The sequence below is a fragment of the Leptodactylus fuscus genome, chromosome 1 (assembly GCF_031893055.1).
Source record: "Leptodactylus fuscus isolate aLepFus1 chromosome 1, aLepFus1.hap2, whole genome shotgun sequence".
Taxonomy (NCBI): domain Eukaryota; kingdom Metazoa; phylum Chordata; class Amphibia; order Anura; family Leptodactylidae; genus Leptodactylus; species Leptodactylus fuscus.
The window spans coordinates 196,992,537-197,017,603 of record NC_134265.1 but is presented as its reverse complement, the minus strand read 5'-3'; the positions used below and the strand labels follow the sequence as shown (position 1 = coordinate 197,017,603).

Sequence of the window (25,067 nt, the reverse complement as noted above, 5' to 3'; positions counted from 1 at the left end):
TTAAAATATTTGCATAGTTGTGATTTTAATAATCATTATTGTTGATGTCCTTATTTAATATATTGAGCCTTTTTGGAATTATGTAATGACTGGCATTTCTGTCCCATAAAGCAGGCATATCCCTGTGCTGCCCATACATATAAGACACTTTACCTCAAACATGCAGGTTTACAAGGAGTCAAGTAATAAACAGCTGGCAGACAGTTCTGACAAAGGATTTGAGAAGTGATCTAGCCTGTCCTAAGGCCTGGTTCACATCTGCGTTCGGTATTCCGTTCGGGGAGTCCACATGGGGACCCCCTGAACGGAATACCGAATGGATTGATAAGCAGTGTGCAGTGAAAGCACTCAGACCCCATAGACTATAATTGGATCTGTGTGTTTTCCGCACGGTGTCCACACAAGTCATGCAGGGAGGAAAGAAGTTCATAAAGTACTTTTTTCTCTGCATGTTTAGTGCGGGAAACACACAGACCCTATTATAATCTATCGGGTCCGAGTGCTTTCACTGCACACCGCTTATCAATGCGTTCGGTATTCCCTTGGGGTTATACCAGGGACCCCCCAAACGGAATACCAAACGCGGAAGTGAACCAGGCCTAACCCAGTTTGGCTCTCCCCAACACATTAGAACAGAGCCCGTATGGAGGCGCTCAGCCCCTGTTTTGTGTGTGAGATTTTCTTCCCTGGAAGCAGTGTTTCTAATTGCTTATTCAGATGACCATAAATGTGGCCACTTTTTAGTTTTCTTGTTATTTATTACGATTATGAGCAAGACTGTAGGTCTAATAACCCAAATTTATAGCATAATATACTCCTTTGATGCTGGGCATTTTGTGCATTTAGGTCCACAGTCAGGCTGAGAACTGGGATAACATTAATGCAGCCGTGTTACTATCGCCCAAATTACCGGTAGATGGTTTGCTTGATTCCTCAGATTGCTGGAATATTCTGTAGAATTTCCTCCATATGCCTTTTTGTTTTTGGAAGATTTTAGGGTTTTATATGAGTATTTCTATAATATATATTACATTTCGGTTGTTTTCATACAACCGAGTTTCACCTGTGAAACTGTCGGTGTGTTGGCTGGATTTACTGTGCTAAACAGTATGCCGAGAGAGGGACTTCTAGCATTATATTCTCCTATACTGGTAGGAGTCCCTGCCTCCAAGTAGTGACTACAGTACAAAACAATATGTTGCTGTGAGGCAGGGACTCGTAGAAGCATAGATGACTATAATGGCCTGGCATACTCTCCAGGCGGGTGAAAGTAGCCTAATTGTATAGGTGATGACCCCAAGTGCTTATGAAAATAGTTTTTGGATGTTGACTACTATTACCTTTTACAGTGGATTTTCCCTTTCTAGTTGTAGTTATACTGAATAGTAAATACTTGCTGTCCTGATTTCTTCTATATAAAAGAATGCGGTATATGGGGAGTATAAATGGCCTTTTATTGGTCGTATCTATTAAGGAGCAACAACGTTTATCATGGGCTTTCGTCTTTCTTTTCAGTTGCTGTAAAGCATGACCCCTCTCACTACGAGTGCTGTCCCTTTGACCGAACAACTACTTTATCTTGTTGGCTGTTAGCTTGATAGCAGCCAGTGTAAGTGTCCCCAGAGGGGCCTAGCAGTTACAGAAATTGGAGCAAAATATCAAGTAGTGGTGCACCAGTGGTTGTGGGTGACTGGTCATAGTTCACTGTCCCTAGTGAAGCATTGCCTAGCAAACCTTGGCAGGCAGCCAGTGGCAGAGCGATGACAGTGAGATGGTCTCTTAGACAACATTAAGCGTTCTGTTGCTGTAGAGATGTAGATGCGTTGAAATGAATCTCCATCATAAGACATTACAAGTTGTTGCAATGAAGAAACGTTCCATGCTACTTAGACCATTGAGAATCGGAAGGAGTGTTTGTGGTTGTACGTTTGGGCAGGGTTGTATAGTATAAAACGCCCTGCTCTTATCCTATATATTAGGCATAGTTGCTCCCTGAAACTGGGGCTTTGGTGGGGAATTTGGCTGAAAAATAATGCATACTACATACAGACAAGCAAAGTATGCTGGATGTGGTTGCTTTTGCTTGCATCGTATTTTTTTTTTTTTTTTTTTGCTTTTTTGACATGGGTACAAAATGTGGTGAACTTTATAGTGTTTGCATATTACAGACCACTTCCTATCCTATTTCTGTCCTTCTTCTGTATCACTGGACTGTTTAAATGCTCAATAACATATACATGTATGTGTATATATACACTGTATTTTTCGGACTACAAGATGCACTGGACTTTAAGACACACCTAGGTTTTAGAGGAGGAAAATAGGGGAAAAAAAATGGTAAAATATTTAATATATGGGAGTTGTAGTTTTGCAACAGCTGCAACGCCACATTGACAGGTGACCCTGCTGTTGTACAGGGACGCATAGTGGTTTTTTTTTTTTTTTGCGGGGCCAGATGTACTTTTTAGTTATACCATTTTGGGGAATGTCTATTGCTTAGATCACCTTTTATTGAAAAGAAAACCCGGTGGTCTGGCACTCTTGATTTTGACGTTCACCGTACAGGAAAACTATGAGTAGACCGGGCATTTTCGGACACAGGGATACCTAATGTGTATGTGTTTGACACATGATTTTCTACTTTTATATGTATTCTAGGGAAAGGAGTTGGTTTAGAACTTTTACTTATTTCATTTTTTTTATTATATATTTTTAAAGCTTTTTTTTTTTTTTTTTTTTTTGAACCTGCAATCATTTGATTGCAAGTCCCATGGACTAGCCGCAATAGTAATATAGCAGTGACAGGCCTGGGAGCCTTCACTAGGCTCCCGGCTGTCACCCGAACAGGTTGGCTCCTGCGATATCGCGACGCAGGAGCCGGCCTGCAACTTTACAGGTATGGGGCCGGTGGGGACCGGCTCCGGGGGAGAAGGGGCCGCCAATACAGACCCGGCATCCGCTGTAATAGAGAGGCGGATGCCAGCGAGGGATAGACGCCAGCACAGGTGCCGGGGCCTGAGACATCTCTACGCTCCTGCCCTGCATGAAGCCAGCAGCGGCAGGAGCCGCTGCTGGCTTCATGCAGCGTCTATCCCTCGCCGGCATCCGCCTCTCTATTACAGCGAATGCCGGGCGGCCACATTCGGACTATAAGACGCACCCTTCTTTTCTTTGGGGGGAAAAAAAGTGCGTCTTATAGTCTGAAAAATACGGTATGTGTGTGTGTGTATATATATATATATATATATATATATATATATATATATATATATATATATATCAACTACAGTAGAATATGGATGGATACAGGAAAGCATCATGTATTAGATTTGATTGGATAATAACTTTAAGGCTTGGTTCACACTGCTTTTTTTTTTTTTTTTAAATCAATAGCTGCATGCTTTTTAATACAGTAATGAGTACACTGGGTATATCCAATTGATACCTGGGAAACAAGTCACACTGTCACCCCAACAGCCCCTTCCCTGCCACATACATGGAATTGCTGTATCTGAGCCACCAGATAATTGTACGGCTCTTTTGGAAATATCCCATGGAGACCCAAACTGGAAAATTATTTAAAATATAGAGTACCTGCAACATAAGGTTTTTTTGTTTTTGTTTTTTTTTTTTTTTTTCCAAAGTAGCCAATGGAGAGATATTTAATAGGAACGGTCTTGTTCCTCTGTGGCTAAAAGTTCCATCTTTATAAATGGCCTCTGATTCTGCAGACTACGACCTTCACCCCACATATTGAGACATTTGCATGCTCTTGTAACCTCAAACCTCTCCAGAATCTGACCTTTTCTCACCATGGAAACATCAAAAACCCTCATTGTCGCACTGATTCTCTTGACTTGACTATTGCAATTTTCTCCTAATTGGACTTCCTCTTGCTAAACTCTCCCTCTGCAATCTGTCCTGAATGCAGCTGCCAGACTCTTCTTTCTGTGAAACTGGTACATAGATGCATCTACGGTGCTGCACTGATTGCCCATCCATCACGGAATGCAATATACCATGATCACACTTGCCCATAAATCCATTCGTATTGCTGCACCTCCCTCCATGTCCTCCCTTGTCACTTTATACCACCCTAACTGTCCTCTCCATTCTGCCTATGCCCTTAGACTCGTATCATCTGTTATCTGAACATCCCACTTTCTTCTCCAAGACTTTCCTTGAGCTGCATCGGTGCTCTGGAATGTTCTACTCCGTACAATCTGATGTAATACCCAACTATAGTAGCCTCAAACATGCACTAAAGTCACATCTGTTTAGGCAGGAATATCACACGACCCGATCACATTGTTCTACACCTCTGCATGCTAAGCTAACATTTCTTATTCTTATCTATCCTTTTTACTTTAATCCTCAGAACCTGACCCCTTCATCTAGAGGTTACCCTGCACTCCACACATTTAGTATCTGTATAATCACAGATAAAGGCTGGTGATGGGATCATACAGCTTCAGTTATTTATTAATAGATGGACGGACCATTGTACCAAAGAAGCCTTCTGACCTCTTGTGTCCCCATATTTCCTCATAGATTGTAAGCTCTTGTGAGCAGGCCTCTCACTCCTATTGTTTGATATGTTAGTTTTTTGTCACCTTGTAATGTCAAACATTGTCCATGCACCCTCTGATTTCTAAAGTGCTGCGGAATATGTTTATGCTATATAAATAAAAATGATCAGATTTCTATAGATTACAGTAATTTGTATTGCCCTTTGTTTTCTGAAGCCTTATGGCTATAGCAGTACAGAACTTGCTCTGAATATATTGTTTCTTCTCCAGACGCACTTGCAAGCATCAGTGGCAGCTGGAGCAGCTTCAGGCCCTCCTCAAAGCCTCAAGCTTACCTACCCTGAGACATTGGATCGCATTAAGGAGGAGTTTCAGTTCCTACAAAGTCAGTACCACAGGTAAGGTTCGGCATAAAAATGTGTGTTTTCTTAGTTTTTCTAGAGCACAATGCCGACCCAAGAACTGTTGTTCTGTATAACTGTTATCTAGTAACTGGACCGGTAGGAAAGATCCTGATGATGTTCTATTTTTGTATGATGTAAGTAGAACTAAGGATGTATGAAGTTACTAGATTTTAGCCATAAAATACTTCGGATTATTATCAGAAGTTAGTCCGTTAGTTAAAACTGAGACAGCATGTAGAGTACATTTCAACACATAAGGGCATCTTTTTACAAGTTTTTGTCTGTTTCTGAAAATATGGGAAGGCCAAAGGTTTTCCCCAGCCCAGTGCCATGTCTGTCACATGATCTACTCAGTGCCCCCATGTTCCGAAACTTTTTTTATACTCCCAATATCTTGCACAGGGGAGGGTGACAGCCCAATGTGTGCTCTTTTCCTGGGCGCTGTGAGAGGAGAGGAGGCAGCACAGGTAGCCGCTCACCCTACAGGCATATACAGCACATGTGGCTAGGGTCTGCTATGTAGTGAGTGATCAGTGCATGATGGGGAAAGACAGCAGCAGCCGGGCACACGCTTTCTCTCAATAAAATATATCAAAGATCAATGGTCATTGCCCCTGCGGGCACTGATACCTATGAAATGTAATGAGTGGTCACTTCCTCATTCCTCTATCCCTCTTTTATCCCTATGTGCACTAAAATACTTTTTTTTTTTTTTTTTTTTCCCATTCTGGTTTAAAGAGGACCTTTCACCACTTTTGGGCACATGCAGTGTTATATACTGCCAGAAAGCCGACGGCTGTCGGCTTTCCCGATCTGTGCCCGGTGTAAAGAGCTTACGGTGCCGGTACCGTAGTGCTCTATGGTCAGAAGGGCGTTTCTGACCATTAGCCAGAGACGTCCTTCTGCCTCGCGGCGCCTATCGCGCTGTACTGTGGAGCGGGGAGGAACGCCCCCTCCCTCTGCTCGCAGTACTCGTCCATAGACGAGCATTATCAGGAGCGGGAGGGGGGAGTTCCTCCCCGCTCCACAGTACAGCGCGATTGGCGCCGCGAGGCAGAAGGACGTCTCTGGCTAATGGTCAGAAACGCCCTTCTGACCATAGAGCACTACGGTACCGGCACCGTAAGCTCTTTACACCGGGCACAGATCTGGAAAGCCGACAATGTGCTGAATTCAGCGCACTGTCGGCTTTCTGGCAGTATATAACACTGCATGTGCCCAAAAGTGGTGAAAAGTCCTCTTTAAAGTCTAATACGTTTGTACACACACATTGAATATATGAGTGAGGGGCGTTAGATTGGTCAGTCTAGTCCACCAACAGACTGGAGTAGCTGAGTTGGTAAAAGAATTTGTATTGGTAGGAGGGAGGGGTGATTAAGCGAGTCATACTGCTCACGCTAAAACACTTCCAGTGTCTTTTCTGTAGGCATCTGCTATATATATATATATATATATATATATATATATATATATATATATATATATATATATATATATATATATATATATATATATATATATATATATATATTTTTTTTATTTATTTATTTATTTTTTTAAGAGATCAATGAATCTCATAAAAGTCTATGGACATAGTTGAACCTACTCAATAAGAAGAGCACACCTTGGGAACTGTCAGCAGGAAGTCAAGCAGCACATTCTCAAATTTCTGCTTAGCTTAGATGTCCCTTTAGCAATATAACAGGCCACTTCCGGGATTACGCAGATGGGAATTGGGTACATTTACCAGATGTTTATAGTTTTATATACAAATTAAGGGCCGTTGGTTTTACGGGAAAAGCTTTTAACAAAAATGTACATTAAAAATACACCAGAATTCTGATCCAGTTTGCACCAAAGTACTTGCAAACATGCTTTAGATTCACCACATATATTAATATTTTTAGACCCTTGTTGTGCCTTGCTTGAAAAGGATTAGGGCTTATTGAAAAGGAGTGTAACTTGCCAAAAAGGGGACAGCGTATGTGATCTGACAGAGTGTACCTAAAGTAAGACCCTTTTTATGTAGAGACCAAGTTTCTACCACCCGTATTTAACACGGCAAGCGATCTGGTTCAGTTTCACTGTGTAGTCTAACTTGGCACTGTCCAATTTTTAGATAGTTTTGGTGAACATGCCATATTGTATTGTGAGGGCCTTGTCTGGTTCTCCATTATTGTAATGACAGGATGCTATATGGACAGGGAATGCTTAAGTAAAATCAGAATTCGCTTCTAAATGTGTATCTAACATTGTAGTTTTTTTACGTCAAGCTACTGTATTACAGTTGCATTGTGCAGTCCATGTAATGATGTACACCATGGTTTGTCACTGTAGTACAATATGGTGCTCCAGGTTCACTTCAGCATAACATGGACTTATTGCTGTCTAAAACTGGCCTTAGACTGACTAAATTATACATGCTCCTTACTGATGGTCCTGCTCTTCTTTCATTGTCTGAAGCTTAAAGATGGAGTGTGAGAAGCTAGCGACAGAGAAGACAGAGATCCAGAGACATTATGTCATGGTGAGTTAACATCAGGATGTACAGTATCATTGATGTTAGAGGCTTTGTATAGGGTCTCTTGTCTGGAGAGTGAGGAGCCAAAGGAAAGCCAGAGCCACGTTTTACCAGTTCAAGTATCTTCTCATGTAAGTTGGACACACAACTGCCGAAACTGTTAACTATCTGGAACCTCTATGAACACAACCACTGTGATTTTTATGTACAGGGCATAAACAAAGACACTGCTTAATAATACTATGAATGTTTGCTGTTGTAGCATAAGCGTTCTGGGGCCTGTTGCTTTATTCTCCGTATAATGACTTTCTAGGCACAGTTATGCCCACTAAATGGCTTCTTTGAGTGTTGGCAACTGCTAACCATATAAGCCCCTTCTCTTGAAGACTGAAGAAATTGCCACATGGCCCTGACTGCTATGAAATAGGAAGTGCCCTGGAATCAGGCCAGGGCTTACTGTTTGTTTGGCTGCTGAGGGGCACCTCAGTTGCCCACTAACTCAGCTTGGTTAGATTGGATACCTTGAAGATGTTTCATGTCTTAATGTTGTTGTGTTGGAAAGGGAGTGCTTCTAACCGGTTATGTCAATAATAATACACCTTTCTTATTTCCTGCAGTATTATGAAATGTCCTACGGGCTGAACATTGAAATGCACAAACAGGTAAATTCTAAAGCACCCTGGAATGCCTTCAGTATTTTCTGGCGCCAGAGTTTGTTTTGCATGCTTTCTACCGCGATCCTCAGCCTCTTTTCCTTTTGTACTTGCCGTGAACCACACCTGTTTGTTTGTGTGTTGTTTCTTCCTCCCACTCCTTCCCTTATCAGGTTCTCCCTGCTTTCCTTGCTGTGGTAGCAGCTTACTCATTCCTCATGCTGTGTGAGGTAAAGTAGCAGTAAATTGCACATTAATGAGCGAGGCCCTCCTCTCTCTGCAAGGAAGTAAAATCCATCACAACCCCTTGAGGCAGCTTCCTCCCTGGCATCGGTGCCATTAAGACAACAGGGAAAGACGTTTGTGTCTCATGGTGTCCTCTCTTGTGTCCTTCACATAATACATTCCTCACTCAGCTAGGTGTCCCCCGCCCCCTCCTTCTTGCTTTCTCACATCAAAATTCTGCTGTGATATGGATGAGTCTTTGTGATTAGTACTTTAATGTGCTGATATTATAAGAATGGACACAGGCTTTCTTGCCTAGTATCTACAATGATAGTGATCTTAAAGAGAAAGTTCGAAGTCCTATTCTTTCTGACTGGAAGTATCATGTTGTAAAATTATATTTTGGGTTTATATATCCTTTGTTAATACTTCCTTCTGTAATTGAATGCCAGGTTTTTTTAGACCCTGTACGGCTGTTCTGACTTTGGCAGAAGGATCTAGAAACCTTGCTGTATTTCTTGGGCCAATATCTTCATTCTTCTTTCCTCTCTCTCACTACTGATGTAACTAAATATTGGCTACTTGGGTCATTTATAAAGAACCTTTTGCTGAATTTTACGTTGTTCTCTGGTTCCAAATTGGTAGCATTTCAGGCTTACAATGTGATGTGGCATGCATACAAGGTATCTCTAGTGGATATATACTTACAGGCCTGGGCTCTGAGGACTTGGTCGTAGACACAGTAAAAGCCATGTATTTACGGTGTATTGTATTTAGCACCTACACTTGTCAATACTGAAACTCAAACACCAGGAAGGAATAGTCATGTGAATAGCATGATTTCTGTATTCTATGTGTAGGAATACACGTACTTAAACGCCTTGGCGTGCTATAGGTTATGAATGGTGGGTTGCGGAATGTTACGTCACGCTGAGAGCACTTAGACATGCAAATCAAGATTGGCTGCTTGCATCTTCATTGCAGTGGCCGACCAATGACATGGCCGTTATATTGTGACCACTGAAGCTCTTCAGTGTAGCAGGAGCAACATGCAGCCCAGAATTGTCCTGTTGATAACCAGATCACTTTGGAGAAATAGGCATACCACTATTTCCATAACCAAATCAATGTAACACCAAGCGGTTAGTGTACCTTAAATGAATACTAGAGTAGCCCAGTTACTGTATATTATGCCACCCCATACCATAGTCTTAGAAGTAGGATTGGTGTGATGTTCCCTTGTGAAGGATGCTGCGTGGTATTGTCCACATGGTCTCCATATTAATCTCCTGCTTGACGTGAAGTCAATGGGATATCTGTAGTTGGATGTCTGACTCACAGCACATTGTCGTGCAAATGCCTTCTGATGAATTTGGTTGATACGGTTTGCTACCTTAGGTTTCAGATGTGGCGCTGAATTTTGTTTGCATTGCAGTATGGATCAGTACATGCCCTTCGTCCAGTCAGACGTTCTATCCATGCAGAGGTTTGCCTATGCTCACCTATTACTGTCATTCTAGTTCGTTTGATGTTCTTCCAACCACTGGGACATGCGATGTTGAACAGTGCTAATATCTGTGCATAGGTAGATAGCGGTCTGCCAGAGTGATAAACCAAGGCCTCTCAGTTTGTGACAAGTGGCAACAACTGTCATGTTGAAGAACAGGAGGCAATGTACAATCATTTTACTTTAATTTAATCAGATATTTTTGTGGAATGCCACAGATTAAAGCTAATTGCTTGAAATTTTGACCGTTTGCACATCTTGGTGATACCACCTGCTTCCTCTTTTGGTATAACCTTACAGCTGGTCCTTTTTGGTGTTGCAGTTTCAGCGTTGAGGATTGTAGTTATGTGATGGCTGCAAACAAGCGTGCTTACCGGGTCTTGTGGCTCGTATAGACTTCAACTGAGGGAACTTGCATGGCCACACCTCAATTTATTCCTCAGCTGGATGTGGGAAAAACATCCACTTTAACCCTTAAGTACTATCGTGGTGTCTATCATACACCACTACCATAGACATATCATTAGGTTAGAAACCATGATAGTACCTAACAGTTAAACAAACTTGGGTCAGAGGACACCCATTCTTTTTATGGAATATCCTGTGGAAGATAGGAATACCCCTTTCAAACCATGTTGACTTATAGATCAGTATTGTATTCTCTTCTAGACTGAAATTGCCAAACGTCTGAATGTTATATGTGCCCAGTTGGTGCCATTTCTGTCTCAAGAGGTAAGTTGTGGCCAGATTCCAACACCAGTTTTGTCGCCTGCACCCCCTGACTTGGCCTGATTACTTGTTTTTCATCAATCTAGCATCAACAACAAGTGGTCCAGGCAGTTGAACGAGCTAAACAAGTGACAATGGCAGAGCTAAATGCAGCTATTGGGGTATGTTTTGGCTCGCTTCCTTTGGTTCTGTTTGTATTGGCTATTCTGATTGGTCAAGAGCATTGATAGTCAAAGATTGGGAGGGTTTTGAGATTAATACATTCATATGTTTTCATGTTTACTGTGAATTCCAACACTAAACTGTATTTGCCTTTTGGTTTCTTTTTCTTTTTTCTTCTGTAAAATTGTCTTCACTCTTCATGTGCAAACCACCGATTGTGAATAACAGCACCAGCTCCAAGCTCAGCACCTGTCACACCATGCACCTCCTATTCCACTAACACCTCACCCGTCTAGTTTGCAGCCTCCCAACCTGGCTGCTGCCACCAGTGCCTCCAGTCTGCTGGCCCTTTCTGGTGTTCTTGGACTGCAGTCGCAGCTGGCAGCAAAAGAAGGACTGACCGACTCGGAGCACAGAGGTAATTCTATACAACAATTGCTCCTTCTTTGCATCTCTGGACCTGAAATCCCAGTTTATTATTCGTCTGTTCTATTTATTTTATTTGGGGGGGGGGGGGCATAAAAGGAAATCCAAGAAGTCAGGAAGTAAGAACTTGAATTGGTGGAGGTGTTGAAAGGTCCTCTTTAACTTGGACATTCCTGGATTCATAAATCTTTCCTTTTGGGTCTGATGGTGTCCTTGTCTGTGGGCAGACATGAATTGGCAATGAGTGATGCATATAAGTCCAATGAGCAACTTAGTGGCAAGCCTTTTGCCTTCATTTTGGGGGCGTTCCTGGGATGGAGTTTAAATGTCCCAATTTTGGCTACTGAAGTGTTTGAAATTGGGTGATGACAATTTGGTATGACCGAATACATGCTCCTGCCTCATTGTATGAGCTATGGTGAAGGCTGTGATCGTACAATAGATCCAAGATACCACAAATTTATATTATAGGGGAGGTTATGGATGATAGGTTTGTCCCCCCCCCCCCCCTCAAGGACCGTGTTCATAAGTACTGTCTGGTATTGGACTCTTTAAAAATGGTTCTGTTTCTGGTTTAAAAAAAAAAAAAAAAAAAAGTGCATCTCTCTAATCCTGAACAACCCCCCAAAAAACTATTACGTTAGTGTCACTGCATGTATACAACACTACATTAAGTAATTTAAGAGGATCGAGCGCCAAGAAGCTGCAAGTCATATGATGAATTAATATTAAATATTAAAAATCTCTCTGCAAGAAAAACAAAATGAAAGAAACTTTAGCCACAGAGGGAAATTAAAATTTTAGTTTTTCCTTTTGACTGTGAGATGATGTGTACAATTTATTACAGAAGGGAAGGGCATTTGCAGTGCTGGGGGGTTTCTGCAGGAGAAATGGGGAGATCTAGATCTGTAAAGAAGATTGAGATTTCTCAGTGGGAAAGAAAGATGATAAATTAATAATCTTGACTAAAATTAACCAGATCTTTCCCTTTTCTCTTCTCATGCGTTTCCATGGAGACAGACAGAGACCCAGGGCCTGTAAGTATACCACTGTACTGTGTGGGCTTTTTGTGTGTGAGGGATGTGGGGAATATTGTCTTCCTTAGATCACGGTCTTGTATTTTAGGCTTTCTGATTAATCTGTAATAGTTAGAGATTGGGGTTTTGCTGGAATAAATGCGATTAGCTGTCCTTTGTTTGCTTCAGATCTGGCAAAATGTTTTTTTTTCTTGTGCCGGTCTTATCTGCCATTTTGCTGGTCAAGTTCAAGAGCGTCTGTCACCAAAATGCTGTTTTTCTACGTTTCAACTAGTAGTTTGAGTGCAAATATATGTAATTTTAGCATGTTAAGGTTATGTTCTTTAATTAACGTTTGTGAGGGTGTTTTATATGTGACGAATCTGGAGCTGTGGTCCTTGCCCAGCCCTCTTGGCGTGTACAGAGAGGTTAATCGGGAAGAGGTTAATTCTGCAGATTACTGATTGTGGAGACTGCTGCTCTGGCCAGTTGTCATACAGCCTGTCCTATAACTGAGCGTGAAGCTGCATAGATTTCTCAGTTGTAACTATTGTGTCAATTAAAATAGGACAAGGGAAAGGGTGGTAAAGGGAGGAAATGCTGAGATACTTCAAGTTTTCATTTATTTTGAGTGTTTTCCTCTAAAAAAAAAAATATCGTTGTCATTTTCAAGATACCTGACTGCTGTGTGTGTGTAAATATAAATATATATATATATATATATATATATATATATATATATATGTATATATATATGTATATATATATATTTAGAATTATAATATATAATTAAAGGGGTATTCCCATGTCGCATACTCGCTAGTCTTCGCTGCAGTAAATTCTTCTGTCTTCTGGCTTTGTTGTGTCATTGGTGGGCGGGGTTACATATGCAAAGCCAGCGGCGAGAAGTCGTCGCTTCTATGCCGCTGGCCTTGCGTGTGCGCTGCCAATGCACTAGGCATCGGACGTACAGCCTTCACAATGTAATACAGACCCGGCATCGGCTGTAATAGAGAGGCGGATGCCGGGGAGTGTAGACGCCGGCACAGGTGAAGCCATCAGCGGCAGGAGCGATGCTGCTATTCCGCTCCTCCGCGACCCCCCTCCAGAATAGCAGCATCACTCCTGCCGCTGCTGGCTTCACCTGTGCCGGCATCTACACTCCCCGGCATCCACCTCTCTATTACAGCGTAAGCTGGGTCTGTATAGGTGGTCCCTCCCCCCCCCCCCCCCCCAAGTGTAAACTACCCCCCCCCCCCCCTTCCAGGCTCGCTCCCGTGCACTTAGCCCCTCCTCCCTCAGAGCAGCAGATACATCATTTGACTTATGACCAGATAAGTCAAGGGATGTGTTAAAAAAAAAAAAAAAAAAAAAAAGTAATATAGTGGACAAACAAAGCAGTTTTGCTGAAGCAGTGTATTTAGGAAAAGTCTTACATTCACATTAACAAGCAGTATAGATAGGATCCTTGTGATGGGACAACCCCTTTAATTTTAACACTTTTTTTATTATTTTATCCTTGACAGAGTTGTGTTACTCTTCCAAATGGGGAGAGAGTGCGAACTTTATCGGATTACCTGAACAGCAACAAAAAACGCAAAACAGAGGAGAAAGACTTTGGAACAGATTACGTGAGTCCCATCTTCATTCTATGTACTATAAGCTTTACAGCAGCACCCACAATATTTCAGTAGGAACCTGTCTGATCACTGGAGTGTTGCTGGAGACCATGATAACAACTCAGATGTGTTATGGGAACAAAAGTCAAACTAGCTTGTTCCCAAAATGCGCACAATATAGATTGGTAGTCTCCTAATTTCATGTCTTGTTTTATTTTGCAGGGTAGTGATGCAGACCGCAGTGAAGACAATCTTGTGGTGGATGAGGCAAGTTACTTTTTTTTAAAGGCAATTCTGCACCATTAAAGGATGTTTGTCGCTAGAAATCAGCATATCAACCCAGTTGCATAAGTTGGTTAGTGTTACCTGAACCAAACAATGTTTACCCCTTGTGAATTGGTGCCTGCATTGCTGAGATATTGCTGTTTTTTATCAATATGTAAATAAGCTCTTTGGAGCAATGAGGGTGTTGACACCTGTTTGGAGCTATGTCTTCATTCCTTCAAAGAGCTCCTTTACATATTGAAAAAACAGTCTTGGCAACGCAGGCACTGGTTCACAAGGGGAAAGCACTACTTGATTTAGGTAACACTAATCTGTATATCTGCAGGGCTGAGTTGATATTCTGGTGACAAAATTCTTTTTTAAAGAAAGAGAAAAAAGAAAACCCCGTAAACTATTAATAACCACAATTTCTCCCCAGGATCCTGCTTCACCTCACAGTGTCCACTCCTACTCCTCGCGAGAAAATGGTGTGGATAAAACTAACCTACAAAGAAAGGACCCTCCTCCAGCAAGTCCAAACTCTATGACGTCTTCTAGCAGTGTATCCCCCTCCAGGAGCAAGGATCTTCCCACGGTACTTACATTCTGAACTCGATTGTACAAAGGGGTACCACATGTGTAGTATTTTACAGCAAGGACTTGTACAGTGTTGTATAATATTATCCCGCCATTTAATTGTATTGTGTAGGTGATGATAAATTTATTTTCTAGCAAGTAGAAAAGGCTGGGACGCCAGGCCTGAAGTCTAGCACTCCAAATTCTCAGAGCGATATGAGCACACCTGGTCCTAGTGGGGCTACTTCTTCTCAGTTTAGACCTCTCTCCAGTAAACCTGCTATTGACCCCTTAGGTGAGTAGAGAGTATTGGTGGAAAAGGTGTGTTACCTCAGTCAAGCTTTGTGTCTGATGGAATCTCTATATAAAATTATTTCACAGCCCTGGGACTTCGGGCACCCTTGGGAACCCAGGGTGGTTATCCAGCTGCATTCAGTATTGCTCATCCTTCTGTGAATGCTGAAGGAGCTGGGGCCTATGCTGGTCTTCACCTCATGTCTCCACAGATAAATGGGGCAGCTGCTGCTGGAAATTATGGAAGATCCTCTTTAGTAAGTGACTAGCTGTCTTTTCATTAGAATGACAGGTTTTAGTCACTTCTTGGTTTGTATTGCATACTTTTGTTTGGTGTGTTATTGCTTATTATTTTATTCATCTTGTAGGTTGGTTATGACCCTCATGCACATATGCGAAGTTTGGGGGCTACTATTCCAGGAGCTGCCTCTGGAAAACCGTGAGTGCTCTTTTATTAATAAGTTGGGGTCATATACTGCTGAATCCTGAAGGGATGTATTGTGTCTAAACCATAGCTTGTACTGTATATGCATCTGTTCTTTTGATACTTTGGAGTTTATCACGAAAGCTCCAATATGTATTACATAAGGACACTGCATAATGCAGTTCTCCAGTGTACTTAAAGGGGCTTCAATACATGCAGTTTTTGTACCATTGTACTATGCTCGTGTCAGTTTAGCAACATATTATGCTGGATTAAGTGTGTTGAATACACATTTCCATACTGTGTGGGCAGGCTAATGACTGGGTCTAGACGAGGGATGAAGATAAAGATTAAATTGTACCGTGAAGTCATACGCCTCTCTAGAATTACCTTGTGTTACTCCATACGTAACAGTTTTGGTGTGTGAGGACCGAAGCAGAAGCTATATGCGGCAGATATTCACGATCAATAATGCTTTTAAGAAACCACAGTTTGCCTCTGTGTGCTCTAAGTGACCCACAAGCCACAGACACTTAAAGGTGACTTAACAGTATTTGATCATTTCCACATTATGTATATGTTCAAGGGCTGATGTATCATTAACCTTTCCTTCCTTCTCCACGCAACTTGTTCACATAACCATATAATACATTTTTTAAAATCTGTTTTACGTTTCACATATTTGTAAGACATTTTGATGATTAAAATTTTCCATCATAGATTAAAAAAAAAACCAAAAAAAAACTCTCCCATAGAAGTCCATAGGGACCGCTCCAGACTATTGTCCCTGGCTATTTTTAAATATAGGAAACTTGGAAAGAAAATTTTTAAAAATCACCAAAAATTCTTAAATGTATTTTAACGTAAGAATTTTATTTAAAGAGTAGGTGATTTTCTCATGACATGTTACCTTTTAAGTATTCTCATTGTGTTTTCTCTTGCAGAGCTTACTCTTTCCATGTTAGTGCAGATGGGCAGATGCAGCCTGTCCCCTTTCCTCCAGATGCTCTAATAGGTTCTGGAATCCCTCGTCACGCTCGCCAACTCCATACATTAAACCATGGAGAAGTCGTCTGTGCTGTGACTATAAGCAACTCTACACGTCATGTCTACACTGGAGGCAAAGGTTGTGTAAAAGTGTGGGACGTTGGACAACCAGGCACAAAGACTCCTGTGGCACAACTTGACTGCTTGGTAAGGTACTGCTTTCTCAACAGCTAGGGCTTCCTGCACTAAGGCTGAGTCCACATGTACTCAGCTATTTTGCAGCAGACCCATAATAAAATCTGCTCATGCCACATTACCACTTTTTTTTTTTTTTTCCTTCTTCTCTGCATGATAATGAACATGCTCTGAATTTCTATGCTGAATTTTTCCCCTATATGGGAATGTGATTTTGAAGACCACATTGACATGAATTGTATGATAAATTTCTGCAGATTAGCGGTGAGGAATTCCACCAGGTTGTGGTATATTATGAAATAAGATGTGATTGCTTTTGATGTAATATAAATTATGATTTCCTCTTGAAGTTGCTGGGATTACTTGGTTCCCTATAACTGTCACTACTTTGCAGTCTGTGCAAATCTATCTAAGCGTTATACATTGGAGTGACATAATATGTATTTTTTGTTTTGCTCTTATACAGAATCGTGATAACTATATTCGCTCCTGTAAACTCCTTCCAGATGGTCGCAGCCTTATTGTTGGGGGAGAGGCCAGCACTTTGTCTATATGGGACTTGGCTTCACCTACTCCAAGAATAAAAGCAGAGCTCACCTCTTCTGCTCCTGCTTGTTATGCTCTTGCCATTAGCCCTGATGCCAAAGTCTGTTTCTCCTGCTGCTCAGATGGCAACATTGTAGTATGGGACTTGCAGAACCAGACCCTTGTCAGGTGAGGCATGACACTTCTTACTGTATTTCAGCTTCATAAACCAATATGAGCATGTCCAAGTAATGTTTCATTGGGATGGCTACCTGGCATAACAAATGTAAAGTATTAAGCGTTATCCATTTGTGTCCAAGTTGAAGTATGTCCGTGGAGGAGAATAATTTGGAAGCAGTTGAAGAAAGCTGTTGCCAATGATCTCAAAGTATGCATCCTGCACAAAATGGACTGAAATGGTGCATGCTATGTTCGTGTTCCAAAACAGTAGTGTAACTTGTAATATTTGGTACTATGGGTCCATGTACAAGTCAATGTAGACACAGTTCTTGGACCAAAATGTGTAAATACAATCTTGAATTGCTTAAACTTTGTATGTCCATTCCCCGCATTATCATATATGTTAAATAAGATACTGTAGCATTAACCCCTTCCCGCCGATGACATTTTTTGATTTTCGTTTTTGACTCCCCTCCTTCTAAACCCCATAACTTTTTTATTTCTCCGCTCCCAGAGTCATATGAGGTCTTAATTTTTGCGGGACAATTTTTTCTTCATGATGCCACCATTAATTATTCTATATAATGTACTGGGAAGTAGGAAAAAAATTCAGAATGGGGTGGATTTGAAGAAAAAATGCATTTCTGCGACTTTCTTACGGGCTTTGGTTTTACGGCGTTCACTGTGCAGCCAAAATGACATGTCCCCTGTATTCTGTGTTTCGGTACGGTTCCAGGGATACCAAATTTATATGGTTTTATTTACATTTTGACCCCTAAAAAAATTTCCAAAATGGTGTTAAAAAATTTTTTTTCCAAAAGTCGCCATATTCCGACGGCCGTAACTTTTTTATACATAGGTGTACGGGGATGCATAGGGCGTCTTTTTTTGCGGGGTCGGGTGTACTTTTTAGTTCTACCATTTTCGGGAAATGTTATTGCTTTGATCACTTTTTATTCAAATTTTTATCAGAATTAAAACAGTGAAAAAACGGCGGTTTGGCACTTTTGACTATTTTTCCTGCTACGGCGTTTACCGAACAGGAAAAATATTTGTATAGCTTTGTAGAGCGGGCGATTTCGGACGCGGGGATACCTAACATGTATGTGTTTCACAGTTTTTAACTACTTTTATATTTGTTCTAGGGAAAGGGGGGTGATTTGAACTTTTAATACTTTTTATATTTTTTTATATTTTTTTTTTTTTACTTTTTTTTTTATTTTTTTTTTTGCATTTATTAGACCCCCTAGGGGTGTTGAACCCCAGGGGGTCTGATCACTAATGCAATGCATTACAATGCTAATGCATTGCAAAAAATCATCATCTCTTTTGCAGGCTGTATACACCAGCCTGCAAAAGAGAGAATTTGCAGACTGGCTGGGAGCCCTTAACAAGGCTCCCGGCTGTCATGGCAACGGGGGGTCGGCCCTGGAGCTTGCTCCAGGAGCCGGCGATCCCTGCCAAAATGGCGGCGCCCATGCGCCACCGGGAAGATGGCGCCTCCGGCGCCTTTGACAGCAGCACCGGAGGGGTTAATGCCTCCGATCGGTCCAGGGACCGATCGGAGGCATTAGAGCCGGTTGTCTACTGCTTAAAGCAGTAGACACCCGGCGGCTATGACGGCCGCCCGGCTCCCGGGCGGTCGCCATAGTTACAGACCCGACACGCGCCATACTATTACGGCGCATGTCGGGAAGGGGTTAAAGTAGGGATTATCTTGGGTTTAGATCTAGTATGACATGGCATTACTCATCCAAATCCATTACACGGTACATTGAAAGTCTTCATTAACAAATTCAACGGAAGAGTAACCAATGGGTTGAAATAATAATAAAAAAAACCTCTATACTCTGCAGTTCAGTCGCCCACTGTTCTAGTCACTTACCTGCAGAAGTGAAAATTTGTACGATTCACTTAACCACTGTATGCTGTCAGGGGCCTTAGCAGGGACGTACTGTATATGACCACTGTTCTTACCTGACTTTCCTAGGCAACAGCTCTTGAAATTCTTACTCGTTTTTCTAGACAATTTCAAGGACACACAGATGGGGCCAGCTGTATAGATATTTCTCATGATGGCACCAAACTATGGACTGGTGGTCTGGACAATACAGTTCGTTGTTGGGACCTGAGAGAAGGCAGACAGCTTCAGCAGCATGACTTCAACTCTCAGGTACTGGGTCGAGTCAACAGAAAAGAGTCATTGGGAGCCTGGAGGAAAACTGCCTCATTTTAATGATTTTAGAACACTGGGGTAGGAATTAGAATGATGCACATATATAACTTGACATGTTTATTTCCCCCCATAGATCTTCTCCTTGGGTTATTGCCCTACAGGCGAGTGGCTGGCTGTAGGGATGGAGAGCAGCAATGTTGAAGTATTACATGTGTCCAAACCTGATAAGTACCAGCTGCATCTTCACGAAAGCTGTGTCCTGTCTCTGCAGTTTGCTTCCTGTGGTGAGTACTGTAAGGGTGGTTCTCTTAATATGCCCTGCCAGTCATTGGTCTCCTCCTTCCCTCTGAAACAAATGCATGTTCAGCTGGGTATGCATGTTTCTGGGAAGTTCAGGGTCACTGGCTGTTGGTGAGTCTGTCCACAGTTAATCTTTTCTGTGTATCCAGGTTTGGTTTGCATGAGCCATCAAATTATTATATATGTATGTGAAGTGGGATGTTTTAGAGGCCGTTGTGTCTGTTTTATGTATTCAACCGTCACAGCTTCTTTTGACAAGTAAACCAGGTTTAATGCTGTAATGACGGGTTTTCTTTCACCGCTGCAGATGCAACCAATAACACCCCCTTTCTAATGCTATGTTTGCTGTTATTGTTAATGGATGTACACTTTAGAATATGTAGTTTGAGCTCTGTAGTCTATGGAGGTGACTTAAAAGTAGCGCTTGTGTTTCTTTAGGTAAATGGTTTGTAAGTACTGGGAAGGACAATTTGTTGAATGCCTGGCGAACACCGTATGGAGCCAGCATTTTCCAGGTGAGTGACCCGTAATAACAAATATACTCTGCCTTAGACAAGGGCCCCCTGTAGCGCAAATACTGCGATTTTTGCCACGGTGTTTTACAGTACTTGCTAAGAGGATGGGAATCTGGCTAATCCTATCCTTACATTGCAGTAAAATATCCACAGCGGACATGCTGCAATTTCAAAAACAGTCACATTTTTGTAAAGTGCAGCATGTCTATCATATGGAAAACTCCAGCGTTTCCATAGATACCTTATCTGTGAAAACTGCAGACGCTGTGTGAAGAACCTGATGTGGAAAAACTGCAATGCCTTTCTGCCACACTCCTGGAGCACTTTTTGGCTGTGGCAAAAAGCTTAGATCATCTTGTATTGGTAGAGGTACCATGCTTGAACTTTGTCCATTCCACTATGGCAGCATTTATGATTTTATATATATATATATATATATATATATATATATATATATATATATATATATATATATATATATATATATATATATACATATATACACACACACACACACTATAGCATTAAAGTAAGGATTACCCAGCAGGAATCTAGTAATGCAATGCATTCTGTCCATATTCCCTTACAAAGACTTTCAAAGTTGTCTACTGGGAAGGGAGGGAGGCATATATAATGCACACTACATACGGTTTTTAATGGCGTCAGCTATAAGTTGGTATGTAATTATACAAAAAACATAATAGGGCAAGTAGTGTTTGGCGAAATCTTATCCTTATTAGGCTATATGACTGATATGGTAGGGAGGCACTACTACCCCTTCACGATTCATAGCTCCTGCTATGGTGGGCTTGGAGCATCCACATATTATATTATATGAATGGGAGTTCCCTGTAATTCTGTATCCCCAGCAAAGTAAATAAACAGCTGTACAAAGTTTCCAGGTGATAACTGCTGAACACCAGACAAGCTACATCTGAAAAAGGTGCATCTTATTGGGGGGGGGGGGGGGGTCCATGTTCGTTGTCCACCTTCAGTTCCATTATTGGAAGTATTAGAGATGGAAGAGCTATAATAAGGATTATCTATTAACATCTGTCCCATCTCAATACACAAAAACATATGATCAAAATATTTTTTTTTCTGTTAAATCAAAGCACATAATGGAATAGTAATTGGGCATGTACCAGTGTAATATAGCTAGAATTTGTTACTACTACTCGTACTAATGGACCAGCTGCTTTTTGAGTAGCCAGACCCAGGAATAGCGCACACACATGTAAAAGAGGAACGGTTTATTTTAGCTGTTGGGGGAAAAAAACTATTTCATCACCTTTTGATAGCTTAATGACAGCATATAGTGTATTACTGTGTCATTGAAGGTAAGGATGATGTAGACAACCTATTCGGGTTACTTATGAAGATATATCTGGAATTTCTGATCACAGCTTTTGTTAACTATCCCTGTTTCTTTTGTAGTCAAAAGAGTCTTCATCCGTTCTGAGCTGTGACGTATCCACTGATGACCAGTTCATTGTGACAGGTTCCGGTGACAAGAAAGCCACAGTCTATGAGGTTATCTACTAAAGCCTCAGTCTTCATTTTGGGTTCCCCTTCTACTGCACGAACCCACAAAGGGTGATCAACTGTCCTTTGGGTTAGTTCTGTTTTTAGGTGTATATTTTATCAGTATCAGCCAGCGTGTATTTAATAATAAAACTGGAGAAAATAAGGATTGAGTGTCATTCATGCTTTACTCTTCTATTCAGATCTATAGATTGGCAGCCATTTTTTTTTTTTTTTTTTAAGGTTTTGGGTGGGGATATGTTTCAAAAGAAAACCTCATTAAACCACTTTCCATATACTTTCCACAAATTAATATTACTAGAAACTTCTCAAACCCGGTAAATCTGCAGTGTCTCATACTGCGCCAATAAACCTAATTCATAAATAATTCATCAAGTGCTTTTGGAACAAACATTTCTATAGATGCATGACTAGGACAATTATGTTGTGGAGGGACACTGCATATTTATGTAAATTTATTGGTATGCTTTTAATGCTTGACGCTCCAGTGGGCAGCATGTAGCAATGCTTTTGTTCCTGCAGCAGGCAGTCAATATCCATCAATGGCTGTGAATGAGCACACTGGTGGGTCTACAGGAGCCCATTCTTCAGTGCATCAGATTGAGCACATTCACAGGGTGATCTTTGTGCATTACTAGAAGCAATTTGCATGGCTTTACGAAGTCCATTTGACTACCTACCGTATGCTGTGCAGCTAAAGTTGCCTGATGAAGCTTAAGTAGTTCAATGGCTGTAGCTTTAATTCCCAAATGAATGAAAATCAAGTGTGGCATGGTACTGGCAGTTCAGGTAAGTTCAGATCTGCTAAGCGATGTAGACATAGCTGGACTTTGGTTTGAACTCTACGAAATTCAGCACAACTGGTAAAAGTTTTTTTTTTTTGTTTTTTTTTAAATAAAGCTTATGGGTGATTTTCAAACTTTAATCTGTTTACAATGAATAAATGGGCTGTGAGTTATTGCCGTGATGGAGGGCCGGTGGCAGGACTTACAGTTCTATGAAAAAGTTTGGGCACCCCTATTAATCTTAATCATTTTTAGTTCTAAATATTTTGGTGTTTGCAACAGCCATTTCAGTTTGATATATCTAATAACTGATGGACACAGTAATATTTCAGGATTGAAATGAGGTTTATTGTACTAACAGAAAATGTGCAATATGCATTAAACCAAAATTTGACCGGTGCAAAAGTATGGGCACCTCAACAGAAAAGTGACAATAATATTTAGTAGATCCTCCTTTTGCAAAGATAACAGCCTCTAGTCGCTTCCTGTAGCTTTTAATCAGTTCCTGGATCCTGGATGAAGGGATTTTGGACCATTCCTCTTTACAAAACAATTCAAGTTCAGTTAAGTTTGATGGTCGCTGAGCATGGACAGCCTGCTTCAAATCATCCCACAGATGTTCAATGATATTCAGGTCTGGGGGCTGGGATGGCCATTCCAGAACATTGTAATTGTTCCTCTGCATGAATGCCTGAATCGATTTGGAGCGGTGTTTTGGATCATTGTCTTGCTGAAATATCCATCCCCGGCGTAACTTCAACTTCGTCACTAATTCTTGAACGTTATTCTCAAGAATCTGCTGATACTGAGTGGAATCCATGCGACCCTCAACTTTAACAAGATTCCCGGTGCCGGCATTGGCCACACAGCCCCAAAGCATGATGGAACCTCCACCAAATTTTACAGTGGGTAGCATGTGTTTTTCTTAGAATGCTGTTTTTTTTTGGACGCCATGCATAACGCCTTTTTGTATGACCAAACAACTCAATCTTTGTTTCATCAGTCCACAGGACCTTCTTCCAAAATGAAGCTGGCTTGTCCAAATGTGCTTTTGCATACCTCAGGCGACTCTGTTTGTGGCGTGCTTGCAGAAACGGCTTCTTTCTCATCACTCTCCCATACAGCTTCTCCTTGTGCAAAGTGCGCTGTATTGTTGACCGATGCACAGTGACACCATCTGCAGCAAGATGATGCTGCAGCTCTTTGGAGGTGGTCTGTGGATTGTCCTTGACTGTTCTCACCATTCTTCTTCTCTGCCTTTCTGATATTTTTCTTGCCCTGCCACTACTGGGCTTAACAAGAACTGTCCCTGTGGTCTTCCATTTCCTTACTATGTTCCTCACAGTGGAAACTGACAGGTTAAATCTCTGAGACAACTTTTTGTATCCTTCCCCTGAACAACTATGTTGAACAATCTTTGTTTTCAGATCCTTTGAGAGCGGGCTGTCCATGCTCAGCGACCATCAAACTTAACTGAACTTGAATTGTTTTGTAAAGAGGAATGGTCCAAAATACCTTCATCCAGGACCCAGGAACTGATTAAAAGCTACAGGAAGCGACTAGAGGCTGTTATCTTTGCAAAAGGCGGATCTAATAAATATTAATGTCACTTTTCTGTTGAGGTGCCCATACTTTTGCACCGGTCAAATTTTGGTTTATTGCATATTGCACATTTTCTGTTAGTACAATAAACCTCATTCCAATCCTGAAATTACTGTGTCCATCAGTTATTAGATATATCGAACTGAAATGGCTGTTGCAAACACCAAAATATTTAGAACTAAAAATGATTAAGATTAATAGGGGTGCCCAAACTTTTTCATAGGACTGTAAATGGTGCCCAGTGCTATAGGCGAACCGTATTCTGTAATTTAATTCTAAGATGGTCAAAAAAAAGACTAAGATCACATCAAAGTATAAAAGTTTTTAACAATTTAAAAGCAAAAACTTCACTATAATTACAGATGTTATAGAAGATGAGTTGTTTCCCACAATGAAATGGGGATATCTCTTGTATATTATGCTGTGTATATACCCATCTCCTTCAATGACATCTAGAGGTTGCAGGGCATCCATGAGCCCAACTGCAGCTAACTAGTACAATAGTCTACATGTCTTTATATGTCTAAGTGGCGAGAGAGGTTGTGAACAACGCAGCTGGACATAACTTTCTGAACAGAGGGAAGATCACTATATACCATGTAAGACTAACAATGTATAGGAAGTAAGGAATTTATATACCATATAACCCTATAGATACATAGATGTATAATATATATACACCCCACACATATATGTGCTGAAATGAGATTTAATGTATACTAATGTAACTTTTTTTTATATGGCCTATCCTCATCCCATGGACTGATCATCTGTACAGAGCCAATTCTGATATCTGTCCAGTACACAATATGGGGCTGGAATCAGAAAGTCTCCATCAGTAGTCTGGCAGTTGGGCGCCTTCACTGCAGCAAATCTCCCATTGAAGTTAGTGGGGGCTGAGCTTCAGT

General features: G+C 41.2%; 1 protein-coding gene across 2 annotated transcripts in view; it reads left to right on the top strand.

Annotated features, from left to right (window-relative positions):
- LOC142213087 (transducin-like enhancer protein 1) overlaps positions 1-21,918 on the top strand; it is a 29,787-nt gene extending 7,869 nt beyond the window's left edge. For both annotated transcript variants that reach the window (XM_075281247.1, XM_075281256.1), the window contains exons 3-21: positions 4,800-4,927; positions 7,397-7,460; positions 8,072-8,116; positions 10,509-10,571; positions 10,655-10,729; positions 10,959-11,148; positions 12,177-12,193; positions 13,699-13,803; positions 14,014-14,058; positions 14,495-14,650; positions 14,788-14,926; positions 15,013-15,182; positions 15,294-15,364; positions 16,294-16,543; positions 16,998-17,245; positions 19,262-19,409; positions 19,546-19,696; positions 20,151-20,227; positions 21,665-21,918. In XM_075281247.1, the coding sequence (XP_075137348.1) occupies positions 4,800-4,927; positions 7,397-7,460; positions 8,072-8,116; positions 10,509-10,571; positions 10,655-10,729; positions 10,959-11,148; positions 12,177-12,193; positions 13,699-13,803; positions 14,014-14,058; positions 14,495-14,650; positions 14,788-14,926; positions 15,013-15,182; positions 15,294-15,364; positions 16,294-16,543; positions 16,998-17,245; positions 19,262-19,409; positions 19,546-19,696; positions 20,151-20,227; positions 21,665-21,772 (2,250 nt within the window). In that variant the 3' untranslated portion in view covers positions 21,773-21,918. The remainder of the gene's footprint in view (positions 1-4,799; positions 4,928-7,396; positions 7,461-8,071; positions 8,117-10,508; positions 10,572-10,654; positions 10,730-10,958; positions 11,149-12,176; positions 12,194-13,698; positions 13,804-14,013; positions 14,059-14,494; positions 14,651-14,787; positions 14,927-15,012; positions 15,183-15,293; positions 15,365-16,293; positions 16,544-16,997; positions 17,246-19,261; positions 19,410-19,545; positions 19,697-20,150; positions 20,228-21,664) is intronic.
- The last annotated feature ends 3,149 nt before the right edge of the window (positions 21,919-25,067 follow it).